We start from the raw sequence: 19131 nt of genomic DNA, 5'->3' as shown, positions 1-19131 counted from the left end.
ACAGCTGAGCCGGGCTGAGCTGAGGCCTGGGGACCCCCACCCAGTGCAGCCCAGGGGACGGCCTACGGCGGGGCAGGGCGAGCACTCACTGCTTGCTTGCACCAGGAGCAACTGATGGCCACGATCTCCTTGCTGTGGAAGGTGAACTTCTGCTGGAAGCCCTAGGGGGAAGGGGGTGGTTGGGGCACCAGGGACCAGGTCCAGAGCAGCAGGCCCAACTCCTCTTCTGTTGCCAACCTCTCTCCACCCAGGGAAATTGAGCACATTTTTTAAAATTAAAAAAAAAAAAACAATGGGCTGCCTGGGTGGCTCAGTCGGTTAAGCGTCCGACTTCGGCTCAGGTCACGATCTCGCGGTTCGTGGGTTCAAGCCCCGCATCGGGCTCTGTGCTGACAGCTAGCTCAGAGCCTGGAGCCTGTCTTCAGATTCTGTGTCTCCCTCTCTCTCTCTGTCCCTCCCGTGCTTGCTTTCTCTCTCTCTCTCTCAAAAATAAATAAAACATAAAAATAAATAAAAATAAATAAAAATAAATAAAATAAAATAAAAAACAGAACAAAACGACAAAAAAAAACCCAACCCTGTAAAATAAGCCCCTGGAGCAGGGAGGCTTAGGACTCTCTGAAGTTAACTGCAAGGCGTTGGGTGCACACATGTGATCTGCTCAAAGGATCCACAGCTAACTCCTGTAGGCTGAGATGCCCTCCTTCCTGACCCCAGACCCCAAGGCCCCTGGGCACTTACAGCGCTTCACGCTTCTTCACAGTACCTATCACAGCCATACCCTTGTTCGCCCTACAAACCTTACTGAGGGCCTGCTGGGTGCCAGACACTGTGCTTGGCACTGAAAGTGGGCAAAGGAAAAGAGGGACAAGGCCCCTCGACCTTCCATGGCCTATGCTTACTGACAGAGACGCACAGGAAGCAGACAATGACTAAGTGACCACCACACTGTGGACTGTGCTCAGGAAGACTGCCTGCAGAGTCTGTCTTCAAGCCACACCCTCCTCCTCCAGGAGGGCAGGGACCCACTACCCACTACCCAGTGGGGCTCAGCACCCAACAGGCGTTCAACAAGTATCTGCCGAGTTACTAAATGAGTAAGTCTAATTCTCAGAGGGCTCACGTGTAATTTCCAAGCAGTCCAGATACCCTGCACTAGAAGATAACTTTCTTCCCTGCTCTCCTGCTCTGTCCAGAAGCCTAGGTGTTTTGGAACTGAATGGGCACCTCAGCCAGGTTGAAACAGAGCCCTAGGACTCTGCACTCAGGAGAAACAGTCGGTGATGGGCAGGTCACACTGGATGCACAGCCTGAGGCTCGGGGGCCACAGGGCCCAGGTCCGGTGGTCATCAGGCTGGCCAACTTCCCTGGGCAGGGCCTCACCTTCCCACAGTGCCGACACTTGCCATCCTGGCGTCGCCTGTGTACCCAGTGGTGGCGCACAAATGTTGGCTGGTGGAGGAAGAGAGAGTATCACCGGAGTGAGGGGTGGGGCTGCAGGAAGCTCTCTGCAGCAGTGTGTGTGAGGTGAGAGGGGCTGGAGACTTCTCAACACGGCCTCAAGGTGGGGACTGAGGCTCGGGGTAGGGGAGAAGAGTGAGGAGGCACAAGAGGCAGGCAGTGTCCCATCCACTCTGCAAGCAGGGCCTGCCAGGCCTTCCCCATTGAGACGTTCTCAGAGCCTCAGCCCTGCACCTCCCTGGGCCCCAGAGCAGCCTCAAAGTTGCTGAGTCCCCTGGTGGCACTCTGGAGACACTGTGGAGAAGTCCACTCAGGAAACTTGGGGCCTCCTTACCTGTAACTACCCTGGGCACTTACCTCACGGATGTTCCTGGAGCCTGATTCACGGAAGGACGGCTTACAGCGGAAATTTATCTGTGAAACATTGCAATGACCGCCCAAATGTCAAAACCTCCTTTCACGGAGTCAGGCATATAGCCACCTCCTCCAGGGAAGTGTCACTCACAAGGTAGAGCTAGCCCCAAATCATCCTGGGAGCCCTCAGAATGTGAGACACCTCTTTTCAGAAGCCCTCCTGCATCCCTGCCTCCTCTCCACCATAGCCAGAAGGACTTTTTCCTTCCTCTGTTAGTATCCTGGGATGGGGGAGACTTGGAGTTTTGTGTCCACTCCCCCACCATTAAAAGGCAGTATGGTTTACTCCTCCCACATTTTCCCCTTACCCTCGAATGCTCCCAACCTAGGCACGTGCAGGCACCCTGATCGGTGCTTGCAGACTTGTGCTGGCTGGTCCCTGGAGACCATTAGCTCACTTATGAAAACTGGTGTGATCCCATCTTAGCCTCTGTAACACCTGGGGCTACGTTTGTCTCTCTTTTCCCAACTGTCCCTGCTTCAGCCTTAGCAAAGTTGCAGGGAAACCTCACTCTATGAGTCAGGGGCTGGGGCAAGTGACCCACATTAGCCTTGCTGATGCCACTCCTAGTCCTACAAGCTTTCCCATGTGCTGATCGGGGTTTCTACTGCCTGGGGAGCCCCCCACCCTTGGCCTAGATCTGCCTGCTCACTGTCCCCTCTACCTTGCTTTAGAAGCATGGGCCCAGAGCCAAGCTTCAGGGCTACACAGGAGTGGCCTAGCTTCGGCAAGACCATGGCCCCTTCTAAATGTTAATTTAGGTGCTAATGAAATGGGGTCTCGGCCATCGCTCATTATTCATCCATAGTGAGCCCCACTCTGTGCCAGGCTTGTTCTGGGCAGTGGGGATAGGGTAGCTAATAAAGGAGTGGAGGGAGACAGGACTCAAATGCAGGCATTTCAGCTCTAGGGTCTTTGGCTCTTCACCACCACGCAGGCCGGGGCACTCTTGGCAGGCAACGCTTGTAACATGAGTATCAGGGCAGAAATACACATGTGTGTTTGCTGAGGGACTTCAGCACCCAAAGGAGAGGGGCAGGAAAGGCTGAGCACTCACACTTACCTTCTCCAGTTGCTCAATGCAGGGGGTGTGCACCACGATCTTGCAGGCTGCACACTTTCTCCGGGACACTGATTTCTGCTGCAGAAAATGAAGAGGAGGCCCTGAAGCACCAGGTAACTCCGTCCGGAATGTTGCCCCAGGGCCAGAAGAGAAATCCTTCCATCTTCCCTCTCTGTTCACTGGGAACCCCCGATCCTGGCACCAGAATACAGCCCCCGTTCCTCCTGCCATCCTCAGGCAGCCCACAGCGGGCGCTCAGGTGACAGTCCTGTTCCCACCTTCCCAAGAAGGCCAGCAGAGGTCTGTCTACAGGCTTCTAGACCCACTCTACCAGCAGGGGGCAGCATGTCGCAGAGAGCTCACTCACCAGCATCTTCGCTACACAGTACTGCTCCCCAACATAGCAGAAGTCCCCTGACACGTTGGTCTCGAACCAGATGTGCTCCCCATAGGTCGCGGACTCCTAGACCGCGAGACAAGCGTGCTCAGCGCGAACCTGCTACCCAGCCCACCAGTCAGTCCCTGTCCTGCCCCACCAACCCTCCTCTCTCCCAAGACAAATCTGCTCCAGCCACCACAATCTACTTTGCTCCATCTTGTTTCCCCAATGTCCCTACTCTTTTAAGATAAAAAAAAAAAAAATTTTTTTAAGTAATCTTTACACCCAGCGTGGGGCTTGAACTTACAACTCCAAGATCAAGAGTCACAAGTTCCTCCAACTGAACCAGCTAGGTGCCCCTCCCACTGTCCCTACTCTTGAGGGCTTGGCTCAAATGTGGGTACCCTAGGAGGTCTGCCCTGACCCAAAGGCCCATGGGCTCCTCTCGCAGCTGCCCCCAGCACCTCCTTCCATCTCTAACTGCTGCTGTGGCTCCAAGCCCATCCACCTGTCCCTCCCTCCTAGCACCCCACCACTCACGCTCCAGTCCACAGTGCTCCGGATCTGCCGCTCTGGCTCGCTGCACAGGGCCCCGGGAGCGGGAGGAGGGGGTGCCAGGTGCTGGAGGCCCGACTTGGTGATGGCTTTCCTACAGGAAAGGAGATCGCTGAGGCCAGCTGAGCATCTGGTGACTCTGCTTCCTTCTCCCCTTACCTGGGATCTCTGCCCTCACTGTGACTTTAACCCTTGGCCAGGACAGGGACCGCAATGAGGAGGGTAGATGCCCCAGGACAACCTAAGACTCTGAGAGGTTCCCTGCAGGAGACTCAGCCTTCCTCACAGCCCTTGGGGAGCGCGCTGGCTTCCAGGCACTATCCAGAGCCATTCCCAAGCAAGGTGCCCTCAGGCCAGGCACAGTCCTCAAGGTCCTTCCTCCAGGCCAGTCCCCTTGGGGGCCACACACTCGCCCTGCCGGCCGCAGCTATACCTACGCAAGCAGGGCACTCCAGGTCTGGGGTCCCGCTGACTTGCGCCGTAGGGCTACCTGACGCCTGCGGGACAGCGGGCGCACACGAGCAGGCATCACAGGGCCAGCTGTGGTGCCTGAGGCTCTTCGACCCCCAGAGCCAGGGTGTTGGCCTGGGGGCCACTGCTGGCTGAGGCGCCGGTAGTAACCGTGCAGGCCCCAGAGGGCACGGTCGTACACCGCGTCGGCGGGGAGCAGGTGGGAGGAGGCACGGCGACGGCGCAGGTAGCGAGGCACAGGCAGCAGGGTGCCCCGGTGTGAGGATGGGCCTGGTCTCCTGGTGCCTGGCTGGGTGGCACTCAACGGTGCAGCTGTCACGTCTTCCTCCCGAGCTGCCTCCTCCTCCTCATTCGTGCCCATAAGCCCAGCCAACAGCAGGGGCGTGCCCAGAAGCTGCGCCCCAACAGCAGCAGGCTGTGGGGTGGGCACCTCATCCACGAGGAAGCGGGGGTTGCAGGCAGGGGGCACGGTGCTGGAGCGCCGGCGGCTGGTGCCCCGGGTCCCCACCCCACAGCCCAGGAGGCAGCCGCGGAGCTGCGCGCTGGAGCGGCGCCGCTGGAGCAGCGAGGAGGAGGCCTGCCCGGCAGGGGAGCGGCGTCGGACCTTGCCTGTGGGCAGCCCCACGCCGCTGGGCCGCCGCTGCCCCTCCCCAGGGCCTGGCGCCTTCCTCTGGAAGTGTCTCCTAAAGAAGGTCTCCATGGCAGGGGCAGGTGGATGGCTGTTGGGCAGAGATCGGGAGCATCAGGAGCTCGGTCAGGCCACGGCCCATCCTGTGCCTGGGAGCCCAGTCACAGCCTCAGCCCTCTGAGCAGAGAAGGGACACAGGGAGGAAGCGGGAGGATCCGTGGCCTCTGACCCCCTTAAACAGGGTGTTTGAAGGTAGCACAGAATCCTCAAGGGAGCCCACGTTTACCACTGTTGGAAGCACTGGCGCTCTCCCCAGTTATACCCTATGCTGTTCCCGCAGTAGTGGGTACAAGGGGCTTCCAGCTACCCATGTGGCTCCCCTGTCCAGGCACCATAATTCACAAAGCCCTGGCCTCTGCCTCCCTCGCCTGAGGCTGATGGAAAAGAAAAAATGGGAGCTGGAAGTCTGCAGTCCTGGGTTCCAGTTTGCAGTCAGCCTCTATGGACTGAGGAACAAAGGATAAGCCTCGTCTTTTCCTCTCACTGGGCCTTTGTTTGGCTACCAACTCAGGGCAGGTTTTAGCTTTCGGTGTCCCCTCCTAGGACACAGCACAAACTAAGCTATGGTAATAAAATGAGGCGCTCTGAAAAGAAACCCATGGGGCATCTGGGTGGCTCAGTTGGTTGGGCATCCAACTCTTGATTTCAGCTCAGGTCGTGATCTCATAGTTCACGGGATCGAGCCCCACATCGCAGTACTGCCCGTGAGGAGCCTACTTAGGATTTTCTCTTTCCCTTTCTCTCCGCCCCTCCCCCATTCGCGCTCACCCTTGCACTCTCTCTAAATAAACAAACATTAACAAAAAAAAAGAAAAAAAGGAAAGGAAAGGAAAGAAACCCAGTCCAGATAAGGCCCCCAGACTCTCAGCCCCAAGTCATGGGGTCAGGCTCAGAGTGACACTAGAAATGGAGAGGATCTGATTTAGGGATCATAAGGGCCCTGGGGAACAAGGCCCTCAGAACTAGAAGGGGGCTGCACAGGGGGAAAGCCACTCCAGTCCTCACCCAGGGGGACTTTGTAGGGGGAGCAAAGAGAGGCCTGAGCCAAGAGAAAAGCCTTCTGGGTGGGTTCTGGGTGTGCATCTCTGTCTCTGGGGGGCTAAAAGAACTTCATTCGTACTAGACTGCTCCGTGTTACCCTTCTGGAAAGGCCTAGTATGGACCTCCCAATGTGGGAAAGTACTGGGTGACAGGTGCTGTCTGAAAACCCTTCCAGCCCTGCTCTCAAGGGAGGCTGTGAACTGCACCTTGACCTAGGAGCCAATACTAGAAGCTCCAACTCTCGGCCCCAGAGCTCCCTCCTGCAGGAGGCAGAACCCATGGGGCCCATCCTCACTCCAACCATCCTTCCTTGACCTGTTCTGAACATGTGCCCAGCTTCCCTCACCAGCTCACCTACTCCTGGCTGCCCCTTCTTCACCGGCTACTGGCATTTCTACATCCTCAGCTCTTCCTGACAATGGGGAGAGGGCAGGAAGCCTGGTAAGCTGGGGCATGGGGGATGCCTCCAGAATGCCCAGGGATGCCTGTGCCCCGCCATCAGGTGACCTCCTGGACCCTGGTAGCCACAGAGAGGTCTGAGTCACAGCCATGGGACATCTGCCTGCTGAGGGCCCAGCAGAAGTCACACATGGTGGGTGAGAGCCTTGGACAAATGATGGTAGATGATAGGTGGAGGACCGGGCTGCATGTCTACTGCCCACTCCCCCCACCACCCACACACCCACTCTTTAATTTGCTACCATCCTGTGAGTCCAGCAAGCAACGCCAGCCTGAAGCCCTGGATGGGGGCAGATATTAGGGGAGAGGCAGATGGGGCCAAGATGTCCGAGCTCCTGTGATCGGTGAGCAGCTGAGGCAGCGTGCCTGGTGAAGCAATGTTTGAGACTGCCTGGCTCTTGGTCTCTGCCTGCTCCAGCCCCCAGCCTCTGCAGGTGACAGGGAGAAGGGCAGGAGTTAAGCTCTGAGGGCAGGAGAACGGGAGTGGACAGAGAGCTCTTGGCTTCCTACTAAAATCAGCATCAACACAGCTAACATTTACTGAGTGCCCACCATGCGCTAGGCACTCTGCTAAGCCCTTTACAAACACGCGTATCATTTTATAAACCACAGCAACATGAAAGGACAGGTACGGCATCATGCCGTGTTCCTGATGGGAAACTGAGGCACAAGGCGGTAACCTGCCCAAAGTCTACAGCCAGTCAATGGGGGGCCAATGATGGAACCCAAGTCTACCTGAAGGCAAAGCCCATATCCCAGAGCCGTAGTGGAGAGCAGCGTCTTTCCTTTTGGGCCACGAGGCTGGGACTAAAGTGAGATGGGGTAGGGAAGGGAGCCCTAATAAGAGCGACAAAGGCCCCAGGCTGGTCAGGAGCAGAACTAGGACTTGAGCCCAGGTCTGCCTGACTCGGGTCTGCTCTGCACCCGGGAAGAGAAGCCTGAAGGCCCAGCTGCCCACTGCTGCCTGGGCACTGGCTTGCCAGCACTCCCCCAGGGTGTCAGCTTTCCCCGCCCGTCTGGTCAGGCTGCCCTGTGACAGCTGCCCAGCCTGGAGGAGATTAGTCACCCGGACACACCGCCTGATGCTAGTGTCACCCAGAAAACAAAAGGCCGCAGTCAGTAGGGGGAGGTGTTCCAGGCACTCTGCGAGTAGTGAGGAGGTCTGGGCCCTGCCTGCTGCCCCAGACCCACACTGACAAGAGGGGCCAGGAGGCAGAGGTTGCCTCATGACATGTTCCAGCCCACACACTTCCGGGCAGCCCCAAGTTCAACTGTCCGGGAGTCTCATCAGCTGCCTGGTGGTGCGGTCACTGCAAGCGAGGAGCAAGACAGGCGAGGCGAGCCAGGCCAGTGTTCTGTGACCACGTGCAAAGCCGTCCCCACACGGGCCTCAGTTTCCTTGTCTGTCTGAGGAGGCTACGAGACTGGCTGAACTGACATTTTATGACAAGTTGTCCTGCAAAGCACCCATGCCTCTATGTTCCCAAAGCCCCCTCCCTGCAGGGCCCATGCTTCCTGCTCCTGTGGTCTCCATAGAAACCTCTGTCCTCTGGTCAGCAGTAGCTTGACTCCTGACTTCCTATCTCTGCTGAGGTTTCTCCTGGTCCAGTCAGAAGCTCGGCCTGGCCTCAGGCCTGTCCCCGCCTTTCCCCACAGCTCAGCTCTGAGCGGCAGCGTCTTCTCACCTCATGCTCTGTCATCTTCTACATACCACCCAGTACGTGTAAAGGTCACTGGAAGAAGCCCACAGCAGAGCAAAATGGCTGCCCCTCAGCCTTCTGGTGGGGAACCTGAGCGGAGCTTGTCACACCCAAAGGGGTGGGATGGGAGAGGACTCAAGGGCTCCACGAACCTCCAGCTGGCTGTTGAGAGCCCAGGGAGGACAAAGGATGCTACAGGAGAGACACTCGTGGTGGTATCTGGCCTTGTGCCCTTGACGAATAGCAGCGAGTGTGGCTGTGGGCAGCTGCCAGGGGGTGAGCAGGCATGAGCGTCCCAGCTTCACTGGCTACTGGCTAGAAAGAACCAGACTCCTGGCCTCTCAGCCCAGACCATCTCACACCTTGTGCTAGTTAGTTTCCAGTGGAAAAGCCCAAGGGCTTGGGAATCCTGCGTCTGCCATTGCTTTCCCGGGTGGATCAACTAAACTTTCTGATCCTCAATTTTCTCATCTGTAAAATGGGGATGATACCAACTAGTTCAGAAGGCTGGCATAAGGCAGATTCTGAAGAGATGATGGTGTAAAGCACCTGACATACCTGGCAGAGTAGGGGCATGGCAGGGCCTACACCCACAGCAGACGCAGGGCATGCAGATCATGCCATCTCCCGGAGTTTGTCTCTGCCCATGGCGGGAGTGGGAACCCGGAAAGGGAAGCAGGAGAACCCAGGGTGGCCACCACCCACTGCATGAAGAACAGAGCCCGGCAGCCAGAGCCACCTGGTAACTGCCCATGCTGTAAGAAATGCCCTCTGCCCCTGGTACCAACCAGGCCTGGTTCCTAGAGGTGCTCACACAGGACACCCCATGGGATTCAGCCAGGGTTCCCACTCCCAGCTGTGAGCAGGGCTCCACGTGCCCCTTTCCTCAGTGAAGGCTCAGAATGGTGCTCGGGAGCCCCACTTCCAAGTAGCTGCAGGGCAAGGACCTGGAGGCCGCCTCCAGGGGACTAGTGGTCAGAAGCCACCTCTGGCTGCTCTGCTCTCACAGCCCGGATGGTCAGAGGGAAGGAGGTGGAGACAGCTGGGGGCTGGGAAGGGAGGGTCTCAGTTCTCCCAAGGTCCTTACTTGCTAAGAGGAGCCGGCTCAAAACAAAACAAAACAAAACAAAACAAAGCAAAGCAAAACAAAACAAAACAAAACAAATGCGCAGCAGGGAGCAGGTGGGCCAGGGTTGCACGGTAAAGGAGGCCAGCAGGCCAGTAATGTTTACTTCACCAGGGTCTGGGGGCGGCAGGAGCCCAGCCTACCCTTTCCCTTCCCTTTCCTTTTCCATCAGCTTCAGAGTCTCATCCAGGAATGGTGGTGCCAGGGCCGACCCTGATCTGCTCCTCCCCAGACCCACCCAGACAGATACAGGAAGGAGGAAGCAGAAGGCAAGGGTTGGGGGCAGTCCCCTTTGACCTGATCTGGAAGGCAGGGTGGCAGGCGGGTGGTGGGTGAGCGGGTGGGGCCTGGGGTCCCTGTAGGCAGGCGAGTCCAGGCTCTGGCTCCAGCTCCAGGCTGCTGGCCTCTGGCTGAGCAAGTCCTAGTTTGGAGAGCAAGCCGCTGTGGCTGCTCCTCTGCCCCCTCCCCCTCGTCACCCTCCCCCCTGTAGCCTGAGACAGCCGTTATGAAAATAACCCGATTGGTAACCAACTGCACTTCCTCTCCCAGCGGCCGCTCCAGGCCCTGCAGCAAGCAGGCGGCCTGTGGGCGGGCAGGCACACACGCACCAGTCCTGCCTCCTGGCTTCTCTTCCCAAAGTCCCCAGAGCCAGGCTGAGCAATAGCCCAGTAGCCTCCTCTCCACCTGGCACTCGGTAGAGCACACACAGCGCCTGCCTTGACTCCTGGAGAAGATCTGGGAAGACAGAAGTGGGGGGGAGGGTAGGTTTCCTTTGGGCCACCTAATGTCCTCTCATACTCCCTGGACAGGTGTTCTGGGGTCTGGGGAAAGACAGCTAATCACTGGCTCCAGTCAAAATAACCACAAAAACAAATATCTGTTGAGTCTTTGACAACTTACAAAGCACTTTCTCACAGGCACTTTCAGGCAGAGGGTTTATAATTCTCCTGCATAGGCAGCATTACTGTCCCAGCTAAACCAACAGGGCACCTGAGGTTCCTGGAGGCCTGTGACTACCCAAGCTCAGAAGTGGCTGAGCTGGGACTCTCAATCCTGCATCTCCCAGCCCTGCTGAGGGGGCCTGTCAGAACTGCCCTGGCGTGTGTCCAGGAGAGGTCAGCCCACGTCACACCCATTCTGTCCAGAATGCCACCCCCCTCCCAGCTTACACTCCTGGCTTCTCTAGGATCTAGAGTGGCAGCTCTCAAACTCCCTGGCCCCGGGACCCCTTTACACTCTTAAAAATTACTGAAGATCCCCAAAAGGTTTGGTTTATGGGGGTTAGAACTATTACTACTTACCAATATTAGAAATTAAAACTGAGAAATTTTAAAAATATAAACTCATCTAAAAACAATAAACCCATTGTAATGTTAACATAAATAACATACTTTTAATTTCTTTTAATATTTATTTTTGAGAGAGAGACAGAGTACAAGTGGGTGAGAGGCAGAGAGAGAGGGAGACACAGAATCCAAAGCAGGCTCCAAGCTCTAAGCTATCAGCACAGAGCCCGACGTGGGGCTCGAACTCACGAACTGGGAGATCATGACCTGAGGCGAAGATGGACACCTAACTGACTGAGCCACCAAGCCGCCCTAACATATTTTTATTAAAAAAAAAAGAAAAGCTAGAAGAGGGGCACTGTTTTAATTTGTGCTAATCTCTTTAATTTCTGGTTTAACAGAAGACAGCTGGATTCTCCTATCTGCCTCTGCAGTCAATCTGTCATGGTATGTTGTTTTGGTTGAGTGTATGAAGAAAATTCTGCCTCACACTGACATGTAGTTAGAAAGGGAAGAGTATTTTAATAGCCTTTTCAGGCAATTATGGATGTTCTTTGCTACTATATCAAAATATGACAGGTGGTAGTTTCTTAAAGGTTAGTGGCTATTGGAATCTGAAACCATATCAATGAACTTTTCACTGGTCTATCTTGCATTTTGAATTTTGTAACATGAAGCACTGGAAAATATATTTTACTGAGTTATGCAGACGTTCCAAATTTTGACACATTTCCTTATACAAAATCAAGAAATCACACTTGCTAACATCACTACTGGTCTCATCAGTAAAGTCCTAGGAAGCTGTCGGGCTCTAGAGTGGATACAAGATTTCTAATTTTTGCTTTCCAAAGGCTCAAATTTTATCAGTAGCAACAGATCCTGATAATGTTTTTGAAGTGACAAGCTCACTACATTCATTTTTGAGAAAATGTCTGTCGAATACCCAAGTCTGAAGAGTTTTTTGGTCAGATGTCAAGTAAAGAGAAAGGGAGCACGAGCAGGGGAAGGGCAGACAGAGGGAGAGAGAGAATCCCAAGCAGGCTCTGTGCTGTCGGCCAGCATGGAGCCTGCTGCATGCGGGTCTCGGACTTAACAAACCGTGAGATCATGACCTGAGCCAAAAGCAAGAGTTGGACACTTAACGGCCTGAACCACCCGGATGCCCTTATAATGGTGTTCCTTAAAAACTGTAACTAGTACAGCTTGCAACTCAGCAGCAAAACAGCTTTTTTTTAAAATTTTTTTTAACGTTTTTATTTATTTTTGAGACAGAGAATGAACGGGGGAGGGGCAGAGAGAGAAGGAGACACAGAATCGGAAGCAGGCTCCAGGCTCTGAGCCATCAGCCCAGAGCCCGACGCGGGGCTCGAACTCACGGACCGCGAGATCGTGACCTGGCTGAAGTCGGACGCTTAACCGACTGAGCCACCCAGGCGCCCCGCAAAACAGCTTTTCAAGACAACCATCGTAGTCCAGTTTGCAGCAAAAGTGCCTTAACATACACTTCACATTTCTTCACACGGAATATTTAAAGATGTATACCGAAGGATCTGGGTGTTATAAAATAAATACTTCCTACTGCATTTTTTGTTGTTGTTGTGAGTGTGAATACAATGGCTTCCAGTTCACGTCCGGGCCGTGCCTTGGTTTGTGCCAAAGTTCCAGCCACTTTACGCTGCCATTGCTTTTGCACCATCAGTACAAACATCAACGGGGTGAAAAAGGCATGAACCAGAGCGGCTCTGAAAGTATTATTATGCAAACAGTTTTGACCTCACCAATCCTCTGGAAGGGTTTAGGGCGTCCCCAGGACCATACTGTGGGAACCACTGGTTCAGAATGCATTCCAAATCCTCAGGCCTAGCAAATGTGGCTTCTGCTGTATGGCACTAACTCAGCCTCCTACGCCCTGACACAAACCCTTGGGCTCCAACCAAGCCAACCTATATTCTGTGTCCCCCGGTCTGGCTGTGCCCGAGCTCACTGCTGTGAGCTTCTGCCTGGAATGCTGGCCCCTTCCCACCTTATATCAAAATCCCACCTGCTCACAGCTGCCCCAGCCAAGAATTCATTACTCCCACTGGTAACTTCACACTTCTTATTTGGCTTTGCTGCCACTGGACCTGGAAGCCCTAATTCTTTCAAATCCACATGTCTCGTTCCTCTCACCCACCAGGCCACAAGTTCGTGGGGGCCAGGGGCCAGGTCTAGTGCATCTGGGCATGCCCAGCACAGTGCCTGGCCGGGAGTCCAGTGTTTACCCCTGATCAGCTTAGGAGGAAGGAAAAGGGAATTCCGTGGGGGAGGGGTGAGAGCCATAAGGGAAGAGAAGGGCTTCCTCCGCCTCGGGTACCGCACCCAAGGCCTGACCACAAGGCCCGGGCTGGCCCAGGCCACTTCTCTTTGTTGGGCGCAACGGGATGGCAACAGCCTTTTTTCAGCAGCGATCTTCCCCTCCTCCGGAGGACCTAAAGAGCGACAGCCGAGGCCCCTTTCTGGGCTAGGCACCACTGCCCACTCCATGCTCTCCATGGCTTTGCTTACGAAACCTGGACAGCAGGACTGGCCAACATGAGGGAGGTGGGCAAGGAGGGGAGAGGAATGACTCAGGTGCTTGGGGGCTGGGCTCGGGCTCTAGCTCCGAGCTCCTCGCTAAAGCTCCTCAGTCTCTCTTTCACGTCCCAAGTCCTGTCTCAGGGTCGGGCTCCTGGCAAGCTCTGGAGAAACGTCTGTGAAATCAACGACTGATCCATTCCTGGAGGGCCACCCCCCCTCAAGCCGTCCTCCCACAGGTACCACAGCTCATTCTAGAGTGTCCACTTGCTCCTGATTGGCCTTCCCCTCTCAGCTGGGCAAAATGCAAGCCCTGGGCCTGGCACTCAAATGGCTTCTCAGCCTCCTCTCCCATCTCTCCTGTACTTTTTACATTTTATTTGACAGATGCATAACTCATTCTGTGCCAGGTACCGTTCTAAGCATTTTACAAATATAAACCCATTGAACTTCATAAAAATGAACAGTATTATTATCTCCTTTTTACAAGCGAGGAAACCGAGGCACAAAGAGATGAGATAACTTGCCTGTGGTCAAACAGGCTGCTGCTAGTAAGTGGCGGAGCTGGGATTCCAACTCGGACTCTGCTCTAGGGCCATTCTTGAAATCCCTCTCTCTACGTCTGGTAGGTCTCTTTGTGGCTGTGCATTTGGCACCCAGCAGTCTATCTGGAATACCACTCCCCTCTTCTGCTTAGTGACCTTTCTCATCTTTTTCCTCTTGTCTTTTCAGAGTTGGCTCAGACATGGGCTCTGGCGGAAAGTTCCTCCCAGCCCCCTCTCCCGGGGGGTTAGCAGCTCCCACGCTCAGGCCCTCCCTCAGTTATTCTCGGCCATCAGCGCTAGTCTGCAAATCTGTTTCCCCCTCACCCCCCAAACTGTGAGCTCCTGGGACCATGAACTGCTTATAATTGCATCCCCAGGGTCTAGAAGTGCAGGACGTGGTTTGATGAGTGAATGGAGGAAAAAGTGAATGGTCCAGGCTTAGTCTCATGGATTAAATTGAGAGCAAAGGGTTTCAGGCACAGTGACCCAGAGGCTGGCCAGCTCCTGAGGCCTTCCTGCCAGCACTGGGTGGGGGAGTTGCTGGTTTGGGCTGAGCTTTTGTGTCTTAGAGGCACACACTGAATCTGATCCCAGATGGGATTGCTGATATGTCTCCCAGTCTCTCCGCTGGCCCCCAAGTCCTTCTTCCCTCGTGACTGGTCCATCTTGTTGCCTTCTCCTATATCTGTAGCAGGTCCCCATTCCCCATCTGCCAGAGCAGCATTATGCCTTATCCCTCATTCAAAATTTAACTCCCTCTCTGAGCTTTCTGTCTGTGTTGCTCCCTCCTCCGCCCGCTAGAAGATCTCAGAATCACCTGTCAGCCCCAGCACCCCCTTGCCCCCTGCCCTGCTTCCATGCACCACACAGAGGGGTTTTTTCCTGCCTTTGAGGCAGATACTGTGTCTAAAATGTCTTTGAGAGGTTGCAGGAGACAGAACTTTTGTGAGGGTTTATAGACTCAAAGGTCCAGAGGGGTTCTGCATGTGACCAGCTAGAGGACCTCAAGTCAAGTCTCTTACCGTGTCTGAGCCTCAATTTCCTCATCTGATAAACGGGGATAAAATGAACCTTGTCTTTCTCATGGGAGCTTGAAAGCTTGTTCATTGTAACCAGTTTTTCAGTTGACCAAAACTTTAAAGAAAGGAAATAACTCCAGAGGCCTAAAAATTAAGACAACCACTTTGGAGCATAACTTGGCAACCACTATCTAAGTGGAAGATAACACCACTCTGTAACCACACACTGGTAGACTGAACACACAAGGAGCTGTGTACTCGAATAGTCTCTGAAGGATTGCTTGCAATGGCAAAAATACTGCCAACAACCTAAATGTCCATCAGGAGGGTACCGGGCAAACAGCTTGCCATACAATTACAAAAAGGAATAGTATATAGGAATCAAAACGGGTTCATCAGAGCTCATGTTTCAAAATGGTTAAATCTCCAAAACAACCTGGAGAGAAAAACCTAAATTCAGAATATGTACAGCGTATCATTTAAATCAAGTGCAAAACTACACAAAACAGTACTATATGTTGCTGTGGATAAATGCCTATGCAGGAAAAAATTTTAAAAGACACGAGAATACAAACATCAAAAAAAAAATCAGGATTGTGGTTTCCTCTGAGGAGGGAGACATGGGGCTCCCATCTCTATCTAAAGTAAACATGGCACAGTGATAAGATTGCACCAAACTAAGTGGTAGGTGCTATGCTATTCTGTGTACTTTTTTAAAAATTTATTTTGAGAGAGAGAGAGAGAGAGAGAGAGAGAGAGGGAGAGGGAGGGAGAGGGAGGGAGGGGGAGAGGGGGAGAGAGGGAGAGAGAGGGAGGAGAGAGAGGGGGGATGGAGGGAAGGAGGGAGAGAGAGAGAAAGAGAGAATGAATATCCCAAGTAGGCTGCTCACTGACAGCACTGAGCCCAATGCAGGGCTTGAACTCACGACCATGAGATCATGACCCGAGCTGAAATCAAGAGTCAGATGCTTAACTGACTGAGCCACCCAGGTGCGTACTTTTTAAAAGATTTTAAAATAATTTAATAGAATAAATTAAAAAAAATTTTTTAATGTTTATTTAATTTTGAGAGAGAGAAAGAGAGTGTGAGCAGAGGAGGGGCATACAGAGAGGGAGACACAGAATCCAAAGCAGGCTCTGGGCTGAGCTGTCAGCACAGAGCCCAATGTGGGGCTCAAACCCATGAACTGTGAGATCATGACCTCAGCCAAAGTCAGACATTTAACCAACTGAGCCACCCAGGTGCCCCTAGAATAAATTTTTTTTCATGTTTATCTATTTTGGGGGGAGAGAAAGAGTGAGCGGGGGAGGGGCAGAGAGAGAGGAGACAGAGAACCCCAAGCAGGCTCCACACTGCCAGCACAGAGCCTGACACGGGGCTCGAACCCACGAACCATGAGATTGTAACCTCAGCCAAAATCAAGACTCGGATGCTTAACCGACTGAGCCCTCTGGGTGCCTCGAGTTTTAAAATAATTTCTAAAAAAAAGACAGCTCTCTCAGGTCACCCTGGGTCTTCCATGTATGGGTCTCAACAGTGGCATGGAACCCCAGCTGTGTCCTTTTCACTGTCTCATGGTAGGAACCCCATGTCGTGGGGCCGGAAGGTCTCCCCCCAGAGGATGTCTTCCAGAGGAGGGTGAGCGGGTGGCAGGTTGTGTCAGTGGGGTGTCTGTGTGGGCTGGGGAGCAGGAACCAGCTTGCTCCCTTTCACAACCACCCCCGCCTTAGTAAAATGTCAGCAAGCTGGGGAAGGGGGGGCGGAGAGCCAGGCAAGCTGTTAACCCGCGAGATGCTGATGCCGGGGCGTGGGTGGTGCAGGCCCAGGCTCCCAGACAGCTATTTTGGCATGTGCTGTGATCGGGCTCAGCCCTGGCAGGGGAGAGGCCTCTACGTGGGAGCTCTGGACTGGCACTGTGCCAGGCGCAAGGGGGAGGAGGTCTCTGAAAGGGAGGGAGAGGGCTCTGGGGCCCTTCTCTCTTCAGACCTCTCACCGTGAGATGCTGAGTACAAACGAGACCCAGTGCACTGTGCTCTCTTCCCTAGCACCTCTCCCCAGGCCACAGGCCACAGGCCACCCAGTGACCTCAGGGCAATATCAAGGGTTCCTTTGAAAATGTCTCGAGTCTTCTGCAACCTGCATTTTGAAAGCAAGATAAAAGATCACAGACTTGCCCCTCCACTCCACACCCAGCCAGGAAGCACATGACAATCTGCTTTTACAGCCCATTCTCCCTCATACTCCCATAGTCCCATTACCAAGGGTCCTCCCACCCAGCCTTGAAGCTAGGGTCCTGGTGGCAGTTCTCCCTTGGGGTCTAGGAGAAGAACATCTCATGGGTCTCACTCCACTCCCATACCAGACAAAAATCTCTTAATCTTACAGAGCGCTCAAACCCCTTTATAGGCTCTACCAGTTTGGAGATGGGAAAATCAAACAGAAGAAAAGAGTGCTAGTAGGTAGGGTGGCCTGTGTTGTGAAAAGATCCAGCGGGAGCTGTGTGATACCGGGCCAGGCCTCTGACCTCTATGAGCCTTTGTTTCTGATCTGTAAAATGGGAATAAAGCCAACCACAAGAGTGTTGCAAGGATTACACGAACCGGATAGATTTACAGGCTTCGGGCGTCTGTTAACTCTGCCGAAGATGAGTTGGTGCATCACTCACCTGGATGCAGGGGAGGGGAGGGGAGGAGAGGGTGGGAGTGCTCCTGTCCTCAGCTTCCCCCTCTTCTCCCTCAGCCACGGAGCCCTGGACCTCACTCAAGCCTGCTCTCCATCACCTAACCAAGTCCCTGGTGTCTCAACTGAGGAAGGGGGCAAAAAACAAAGATCGATGACACACTGCTCCTCAAGGGCATCTGGTCACTGCTCTGTCCACTCTTCCCACTCAGAACTGCCTTCCAAGGCTCATACCTGTGACTAGAATGCCAGGCGGGTCCCATGTGAGAACTATGGAGGCAGTTCTGATACCTAAGGGTATCAGGGGCTCCACAAAGGAAACTGAGGGAGCAGTTCTGGGGAGCAAGAAATGAGTGCTTGGTAGCACCCAGAGGTGCACCCACTAATCTCGCCCAGGAACGAGGAGAGCTGGTGAGCCTAGAGGCAGGTGCTCCCTCTTCTCATCTACACTGCCTCCCATGCTGACGTACAGAACTGCTCAGGTGGCAGTGGCAGCCTCCAGAAGGAGAGGCAGAGGGGGAAGGGAGGAGGGCAGGTTGGAAGGCACCAGATGAGGATTCCTCAGAAAGCAAGGAAGACTGTGGGGTCCTGAGCTGTGGTACAAATTGACATGATACAGGGGTTAGGGGACCAGTGTTGGAGTCCCAGGTAACCCCTAGCAATCTGTGAGACTCTGGCCCAGTCAAGGCCACATCACCAGGCCTCAGTCTTTAGGGAGAGGGAGGGTTGGGCCAGGTGATGTGAAAGCTCCCGCCTAGCCTGCCCTCTGCCTCATTCTGATTGGCTCGGCCCGGGCAGCCAGAGTGGCAGGTAACTCGCCAGTAGGAGGTATCCGTGGGTCCACCCAAAGCAGGTGTTTGGTACAAGTGGACTAGCTGGAAGGAGAATCTCCCCTCCCACCACCCTCTCCACAATGGTAGCTGTCGCCCCCCTGTGTCGCTACAGAAATACTGCAAGGACAAGTTGCCCATCAGCTTCTGGACCTTAAAATTCTCTCTTGCCTTCGTAGGGATATAGGGACCCAACCCCTGCTTCACCTAGAGCCCAGCACAGGCCAAGCCTCAGGGCCAATATGCCCACTCACTTCCTCCTCTGCTCGGGGGATGACTGGTGAATTCTGGAGAGGTCTCCAGGAAGCTGAGGAGAGTCTGATTCTTTTTCCCCTACCTCCGGCTGCCCAGGACTTAGGCTTTCTTTGACTAGGGTCACTCAGTCCTTTCTCTGTCCTTGCCTGGGAGGACACACACTCTCCTGTTCTCTTTTGCCAGCTGGGTGGCTCTGTATCCTGAGATTTGACCTTTTGGGAGTATGGCAGGAGACAAAATGACAAGAGTCGCCCAACCCTTCCCCCGACCTGTAAGCCAGAGAGACTCTGGTGGGTGTGTGGCAGCGGAGGAAGACTGTGAGAGTCCTATCCTGGTTCCCAACCTCAGATGGATCCACAATGGCACACAATGTTGCATGGTGGGTGGGCAGAATGGGGTGAACTGATGCACAGCTCAGCCACTGGGGTCCCTTTTTCTTCTCAAACTGGTAGGAACCCAGGGACCCTAGCTTGCACCTGGTCCTCTGGACACCTGGGCCACTCCAGCATCAGCCTAAGACAAACAACTCAAAGAGGTTCCTTTGCTCCCAGATATCCTGGTGCCACAGACAGGGGTTCTCGCCTCTGCATGAGGCATCCCTCAAC

At 54.2% G+C, this 19131-nt stretch overlaps 1 protein-coding gene across 12 annotated transcripts in view; it reads right to left on the bottom strand.

The window, feature by feature from the left end:
* DGKZ (diacylglycerol kinase zeta) overlaps nt 1–19131 on the bottom strand; it is a 42672-nt gene that overhangs the window by 8419 nt on the left and 15122 nt on the right. For 5 of the 12 annotated variants that reach the window (XM_019812339.3, XM_006937233.5, XM_006937234.5 and 2 more), the window contains exons 2-7: nt 3859–3967; nt 3307–3402; nt 2940–3017; nt 1819–1875; nt 1384–1452; nt 90–161 (exon numbers count right to left, since the gene is read on the bottom strand). In XM_019812339.3, the coding sequence (XP_019667898.3) occupies nt 90–161; nt 1384–1452; nt 1819–1875; nt 2940–3017; nt 3307–3402; nt 3859–3967 (481 nt within the window). Of the gene's footprint in view, nt 1–89; nt 162–1383; nt 1453–1818; nt 1876–2939; nt 3018–3306; nt 3403–3858; nt 3968–4310; nt 5752–7267; nt 8541–9655; nt 9824–19131 lie in introns of those variants that run through there. The other 7 variants (XM_019812341.3, XM_023239811.2, XM_003993206.6 and 4 more) reach the window with 6 other exon arrangements.

The sequence above is a fragment of the Felis catus genome, chromosome D1 (assembly GCF_018350175.1).
Source record: "Felis catus isolate Fca126 chromosome D1, F.catus_Fca126_mat1.0, whole genome shotgun sequence".
Classification (NCBI taxonomy): Eukaryota; Metazoa; Chordata; class Mammalia; order Carnivora; family Felidae; genus Felis; species Felis catus.
This window is presented reverse-complemented; position numbering and strand designations above follow the sequence as displayed.